A 7,955-nucleotide genomic window follows, 5' to 3' on the forward strand; every position below is an offset into this window, starting at 1 on the left:
TGTCCTTTAAGATAATATGTATCTAGACTTTCCATCCCAGAAATAGAAATGGGATGGAAAGTATAGATACATATTATATTAAAGGACAAAGGACAGTTCCCTTAATTTGCTGAGGTTTTGGGGAACAGAAAAGGAGCTTTCAGGGACATGGTGTTTTACTATCCCCCTTTGCTTTAGGGAAGATAAAAAAAAGTCAACACCAGCTAGGGCAGAAGTCTGACTATGCTCTGCCTTTAGGATAAACTCCTAAGAGTAAGCTAGAAATTTGTGTATTAGTTATTTCACCTGAAGGACCAGTTGGCAAAGTCTCAAAAGGCAGGATCTCCTAGGTTATCATTTAGATTGGGGTGGCCAAAAGGGATTGAATATCTGCAGAACATGGCTAAAGGACTGTTTATACCAAGTGGGTTCCTCCTTCCTGTGGATGCTTCATGTTTCTGTCAGAAGCAGTAGGAAAATGGCTCCCACCTTTCTTCTGCCTTCCAAAATTTAACTCAAGGACACCTAATAAGCTGAATCTAATTGCAAAGGAACCAGATTTCCTACCTCTCCAACTAGAAAGAAGTTAATCAGAGACTAAGAGGCTCATCCAAATGGCCCACCAATTTAATGTATTGGGGACTTTCCATTTCAGTTTGTTATCTGTTCTGATACCTATTTCTGTCTGTGTAGCTAATAGTAAGCACTAAGAGCCTTTCTTCATTGACCTTTTCATTTTTTAAATATTTTCTTGAATATTTTCACACATATTTTTTTCAGACATGCGATTTTCAGATAGTATTGGTTTAGAGAAACTAGGTACTCTTGTAGTTTCCTGGGCTTCTCCTTAACCTGGGTAGTATTCTTTGTACAGGTTTAAGTCTGAACTCTGTAAGTACAGAAGTCAGCATGTACATTTGCTATTTGTTCTTTTATTCTGGAATATCTTTAAAATTTGGACCCATAAGGAAACACCACACTCATTTCATCTCTTCATCCTATTGTGCCTCTTTGCAACTTCAGCATACTCAGCTATTCTCTTCTCCTTCTGACACGCTTCTCCCCTGACTTGCATACCATCACACTTCTCCTCAGTTTCCTTCTTACTCTCTGGCTACTCCTTTCTTGCTTCCTAACTAGCTTCTCCCTCTTTTCCTATGCCTGACATTTAAATGCTGAGATTTCCTGTGCTCTTTCTGGTCACTCAGTTCTCATTTTATACTTTTCTTTTCAGGTGATCCCACAGAAGTCATCTGGCTTCCATTGTCAACTTTGTGTCCAATAAACCCAGATACACATTCCCAGACCCTTTTCCTCTATCCTCCAAGCGCATTGATCCACCTGCCTGCTGGACATCTCAGCTTAGTTTCCTCACTGATCCCCTTAAACCTCTAATTCAAGTGCCCAAAGCTAAACTTATGACTGTTCCATCCATGACCTCTCCCAAGAAGTGGCTTAGTTATACAGCCAGTTGCTGTGGCAGAAACCCAGCGGTTTTCCATAAACTTCCCATATTCAATCAATCACAAAATATTTCATGAAGTTCCTTCCAGTTATTCCATGATCATGATAAGCCTCTCTGTCTCTTCTCAAGCTGGGATGTTTGGGCATCTCATGCCCAGATCCTGGAAATTGAGTGTCACAAGACCCAAGCCTTGCTGACCAGGACCTTCCTGCGATTTGCTGAACCAATGGAAAGCTTCTTAGGTGACAAACCTGAAGCACAAGTGAAAGCAGTATCAACCTTTCTTCTTGAAGGACAACAGGCCAACCATGAAAGTCTTGGGCCCTCTCTTCCTTAGGATTTATTGCCCTTCTGATCTTTAACACCAGTTGATACCGAGGAGAAATCTGAAGTCAAGTTGATCTTTTGTTTTTCTTCCCTTGGGAGAAACTTGAATTTTCCAGTTAGAATGATCATGTAAGTTTCCCTTTATCTTTTATTTAATTTTTTAATTAATTATACATTACAGTAGAATGTATTTGGCACACTGTACACAAATGGAGCACAATTTATCTTCCTCTGACTGAACATGGTGCAGAGTCACACCAATAGTGTAATCATACATGTATATAGGGTAATAATATCCATCTCATTCCACCATCCTTCCATCCCACACTCCCTCCCCTTCCAGCACTCCCCTCTGCATAATCCAAAGTTCCTTTATTCTTCCCTAACCCCCCCCCCCATTATGGATTAGCATCTGCTTATCAGAGAAAACATTCAGCCTTTGGTTTTGGGGTTTGGCTTATTTCGCTTAGCATGATATTCTCCAGCTCCCTCTTTAAGAATGTGAATATGTACCACATTTATCTGTTGTAGGGCATCTACGTTGATTCCAAAGTTGCTAGCTATAGTGAGTTGAGCTGCTATAAACATTGATAAGGCTGTGTCACTGTAGTATGCTGCTTATTATTTGGTTATAAAACAAGGAGTGGGATAACTGTGTCAAATTGTGGTTCCATTCCAAGTTTTCTGAGGAATATCCACACTGCTTTCCAGAGTGGGTTGCACCAATTTGCAGTCCCGCTATTAATGTGTAAGTATACCTTTTTCCCTACATCCTCACTAACATTTATTGTTGTTTGTATTCTTGATAATTGCCATTCTGATGGGAATGAGAAGGAATCTTAAAGTAGTTTTGACTTGGATTTCTCTAATTAGTAGAGATGATAAACATTTTTTTTTTCATGTTTGTTAATTTGAGTGTATATCTTCTTCTGAGAAGTGTCTGTTCAGTTCCTTAGCTCATTTATTGATTGGGTTATTTGAGGGGTTTTTTAGTTGTTAGTTTGGTTGGTTTGGGGTGTTAAGTTTTTGAATTCTTTATATATCCTGGAGATTAATGCTCTATCTGAGGTGCATGTGCTAAAGATTTTCTACCATTCTGTAGGCCTTCTCTTTTTGTTATTAATTGTCTCTTTTGCTGAGAAGCAGCTTTTTAGTTTGAATCCATTTATTGATTCTTGATTCTACTTCTTGCACTTTAGGAGCCTTGTTAAGAAAATCATTCCTAGGCCAACATGGTGGAGATTTGGTCCTACTTTTTTCTTCTATTAGGCGCAGGGTCTGTGTTCAAGTGCCTAAGTCTTTGATCAACTTTGAGTTGATTTTTGTGTAGGGTAAGAGAGGTTTAATTTCATTTTCCAACATATGGATTTCCAGTTTTCCTAGAATCATTTGTTGAATGGGCTATCTTTCCCCCCAATGTATGTTTTTGGTGCCTTTGTCTAGTGTGAGATAATCTTACTTAGGTGGGTTTATCTCTGTGTCTTCTGTACCATTGGTTTACATGTCTGTTTTGGTGCCAATACCATGCTGTTTTTGCTTCTGTAGCTCTGTAGTGTCATTTTAGGTTTGGCATGGAGAGATCTTTCCATCTTATAAGGTCTTCTTCAATTTCTTTCTTTAGTGTTCTGTAGTTTTCATTGTAGAGGTCTTTCATTTCTTTTGTTAGATTGATTCCCAGATGTTTGTTTTTTTTTTTTTTTGAGGCTATTGTGAATGGGGTAGTTTTCCTAATTTCTCTTTCAGTGGATTCCTCATTGATGTATAAGAATGCATTTGATTTATGAGTATTGATTTTATAGCCTGCTACTTCGCTGAATTCATTTATTAGTTCCAGAAGTTTTCTGGTAGAATTTTTCGGATCCTCCAAGTATAGAATCATGTCGCCAGCAAATAGTGATGGTTTGAGTTCTTCTTTTCCTGTTCGTATCCCTTTAATTTCTTTTGTGAGAGCAAGAGTTTCAAGGACTATGTTGAATAAAAGTAGTGAGAGCAGGCATCCCCGTCTTGTTACAGTTTTTATGGGGAATGCTTTTGGTTTTTCTCCTTTTATTTTATTTTATTTTTTTTAATTTTTTATTGTTGGCTGTTCAAAACATTACATAGTTCTTGATATATCATATTTCACAATTTGATTCAAGTGGGTTATGAGCTCCCATTTTTACCCCATATACAGATTGCAGAATCACATCAGTTACACATCCATTGATTTACATATTGCCATATCCTTTATTTCAAAGATCAGTCTAACTATGTACTTTCTAAACTTCTTCTCTGGCATTTCTTCTACTATGTTGTCTATGGATTCTGTTGCTGGAACATCTTGGTTTGATTGAGGTGCTTTGTTCTCTTGTTTTTTCAAGTTGTTTTTGTGTCCATCTAGCGGTATGGATCTGAGGCAGTACAGTTTCTTATAGTGTCCCTGCAGGCTTCTAGTACCTCACCTTTGAGGGGGAGACCAATATTAACAGCACCCAATGCAAGCAATATACAACCTTAAACCAAATAGCTCCTATTAAGGAGCTACAGTTTTGTCTCAGTAAACAGAAATGATGTGTTCAATTATTGTCTACAATATAAACAGTAAGTTTGCTAAAAGGGTTTACTATTTCAAATGCTGGACAGAAGGAACAGAAGTAGTGGAGGATGTGATGTTTATGAGGGAGGAGAGAAGATAGAGGTAAAAATTTATAGTAAGAGCAAAGAAGGAATTAGTAGAGGTTGGCTGTTTAGCATGAGAGAAGTGAGAAAGAGAATCCAGGGAGACAGAAGTGAAAGAAAAAAATATAGATTTTTTTTTAAAGTAAAAATTTAAGAATACAAAACCAAACTTTGATATATTAGTCAGACATCCCACTCCTCAATAAACTGATGCATGAAAAATATTTGAATTCATACATGGTAGAGATGTGAGAAAAAGGGAAAAAGAAAGAAAAAAAAAAAAAAAGGAAAGTCTCTATGGAAAGTTGAACAGTTGCTTCCATTGGCTTTCAAAAATTTTCTCAGCTTTTCTTTTCCGCCAATAGGTGGGATTTTCTAAAGTTTGATGGTAGCTCCGCAGTCTGATAGCAGGATGCCCTCATACCCTCTTCTAACCTTTGCACTTGTAGCTAGGCCCTTCTGTCCCAGGGCACTTCAGGATTCCTGGTTCTTTCCAGTTTCTCCAACCTGTGTGCTCCCCACCCCAGGGAACTGCCCCAAGACTCTGGCTTTCCACAGGCTTGCCAGGCCCAGACTGGCCCACACAGACCCATCTGCAATCTGATGGACCTGGGCTTCAGATTCCCCAGGCTCTGCCTTGCTGCAGTCCCAAGATCTCAATGCTATTCCAACTATCAGAAAGACTACCAGGGATGTGCTCACACAAAGGAGCCACCCTGCAAAGAGGCAGCCAGATCACGGCTACTAGCACACCCAGCAAGTGCATCCAGACCTACAGGTATCCTGATGATATATCTCTAGGACCTGACTAGTATCTCCAGACTGAGGCAGCCAGCCCTGAGATGCAGTGGTGGCAGTAGCAAACCTTCAGGCCCCTTGGCCCTAGACTCCCAGGCCCTGGCCAGTTTCCCAAGATGGCTGCAATCACGTCTAACTTAACCTGAAGGTACCCTGACAATGGACTTCTGGGCAGCAATGGGCCCGGCAGTCTGCCAGCAAAGGGTGGGCATTTGGCTGGCTAAAGGCATAGATGAGCAGGTAAAAGGCAGGCAAACGGGCAGCCAGTGGGCAGTCAGTGGAAGTAGCCACTGATCAGCACCCAAAAGGCATGTGGTATACTGGAAAAGGGGCTGGCGGACAAAGTAGGGGCAAACAGCAGGGGATCAGTGGGCAGCAAGGGCTGTCTCTCAGAGAAACAGTATTTCACCTGCTTGTATCCCAAGTCACAGAGCAACAAGGAATACAGCCTCCCTCTAGTTCTCTTGGATCTCTTCCTCCCTTTATCTTTGAATTTCGGTAAACTGTACCAGAATGACTTAATTATTTGATTTTTCCTGGATACATTTCCCTTTAAATCTGAAGATTCTTTCATTCCAGTTCTGCCACTCACTGAAGTATTTTCTTTGGCTAATTACTCAGTTTTGTTGTGAGTGCAGTAAGGATCATGATAATCCTTAAACTAATTCAATTATTGTGAACCTTAAATGAGATAATGCAGGCTGGAGTTGTGGCTCAGTGGCTTATATAACTAAAAGTTATATAAGTACACTGAAATATCAAAACATTTTCTTAGTTTATTTCACAATAAAGGATGCATTTAATGTTTTGTGTTTGGTCTTGCCTTATTTAATCCTCATACTGTTATTTTTAATTTGGACATTTCTTCCCAACTATATTATGAGTTTTTAAAGGCTGACGTTCTGTTTACCTTAAAATACTCCATATATCTATATTGGTTCAATTCAATGAATATTTACTTATAGGCTCATATCCTGGTTCCTCTGATTTCTGAGCATTTGTCACACATGTATGAAGCTATGTTTCCTGTCCAAGGAAATAAATAATATAATTCAGTTCTCTCCTTAAATTCAAAGTAAAACTCTAACATTGTCCACTTTTTTTTTTTAACCACTTAGTGGTTTTTAATATATTCCTAGAGTTGTACAGCCATCACCAATTCCAGAATATTTTCATCACTCACAAAGAAACACCATATCTATTAGCAGCCACTCCCTGTTCCTCCCTGCCCTATCCCCAGGAACTACTGATTTATTTCCTGTCTGTATCATTTGTTCTGTTCTGGATATTTTGACTGAATTGCATATGTCTGGCTTCTCTTATTCACATAGTTTTCAGGATTTACCTATGTTACAGTGTGAATCAGCACTTCTTTCTGTGGTATAATAACATTCTATTATTTGTATATTCCACAATTTTTTACTCATTCATCTATTGATGAGCACGTGTGTGAGGTTCTCTCTGCTGTGAATCTGTTTTTGCCAATGGGATAGCCCTGATTGAAGTGAATAAGGAGACAGTCTCTATGTGGAAGGCTACACAATCCCCCAGATGAAGGAGGAGGCATTTAGGGGAATTTGATAGTGCTAGTGCCATTCTAGATTTGGGGAAATACCAATTTTAAAGGCTCTATTAGCATGCACATAATTATTAGACTTATGTTTCTTCTGAGTATCAGGAAGAGACAGTCCTGACCTTGGGCATGTTCTGATTTCTTATTTACTCTCTCCATTGGCCTGGTCAGTTATTTTTTCCTGAGATTCCTTCCTTTATGTCTCATTTTTTTTTTTTTTTGCTTCTTTTTGACCAGGAGCTCCTGTGTTCTGCAAACATAGAACTGAAGAAGTGTGACAAACCCAGATATCCATAGCTAAGGTATCAAACTGAAGACAATAGATGCAGTGAATCTACATAAAACCCAGAATACTGAGCTGCAACTTGGGTTAGGAGTAGGGGACAGTGGAGAATACTTGGAAATTTCAGTTCAATAAAGAGATGAAAGTTATATAAGTACACCGAAATATTAAAGCATTTTCTTAGTTTATTTCACAATAAAGGATGCATTTACTGTTTTGTGTTTGGTCTTGCCTTATTTAATCCTCATACTGTTATTTTTAATTTGGGCATTTCTTCCCAACTATATTATGAGCTTTTTAAGGGCAGACATTCTGTTTACCTTAAAATACTCATATTTCTATATTGGTTCAATTCAATGAATATTTACTTACAGGCTCAGATCCTGGTTCCTCTGATTTCTGTGGGCTCCAGAGATTTGGTTTCCCTTCTACAGCAAGAATAATGAGACCTGTCCTTTACCCCAGCAAAGTATTCATAAGAATCAAATGAAGCCCTGGGTGTGGGAACCCCTTTAAAAACTAGAAAGAACTACGTAAATATCAGTAGCGTTTAGAAATTCACAGATAGCAATCAGAAGTGCCAGGGTACCGGTGTATTGAGCTTTTATGGGGTGCACTCTAAATGCTGTCTCCATTTGTAAGCAGAGAAATGTCTAAGCATCCTTTCCCTAAGGAAGCTGCTCCTATTTCTTACCTGGCCCTTTCTTTTCCCGGGGTTCCTGATTATGTCATAGAGAAAGCCAGTCTTTTCAGGCTATGTAATGTAAATTCAGGCTATCACCAGGTTCTTCCATTTGTCCGAATTTACATTTATTTGCCAATTGCTGTGTTTTTTTTAGAACAGCTTTATCAGTGGAGGTTATTCGACAAAT

General features: G+C 38.9%; 1 protein-coding gene across 7 annotated transcripts in view; it reads left to right on the top strand.

Annotated features, from left to right (window-relative positions):
- LOC124108052 (uncharacterized) overlaps window positions 1-7,300 on the top strand; it is an 11,110-nt gene extending 3,810 nt beyond the window's left edge. For 2 of the 7 annotated variants that reach the window (XR_006856605.2, XR_006856606.2), the window contains 2 exons: window positions 1,214-1,900; window positions 7,038-7,300. Coding sequence is in view for 1 of the 7 variants with exons in the window: in XM_046466414.2 (XP_046322370.1) it covers window positions 7,038-7,097 (60 nt within the window). In the remaining 6 variants the exon portion in view is untranslated. Of the gene's footprint in view, window positions 1-1,213; window positions 1,901-2,451; window positions 2,520-7,037 lie in introns of all 7 variants that reach the window. The other 5 variants (XR_006856607.2, XR_006856608.2, XR_006856609.2 and 2 more) reach the window with 3 other exon arrangements.
- Window positions 7,301-7,955: the final 655 nt, after the last annotated feature.

This window comes from Marmota monax, unplaced genomic scaffold (genome assembly GCF_021218885.2).
Source record: "Marmota monax isolate L192 unplaced genomic scaffold, Marmota_monax_Labrador192_F-V1.1 WCK01_AAM20220418_F8-fsc00331, whole genome shotgun sequence".
Taxonomy (NCBI): Eukaryota; Metazoa; Chordata; class Mammalia; order Rodentia; family Sciuridae; genus Marmota; species Marmota monax.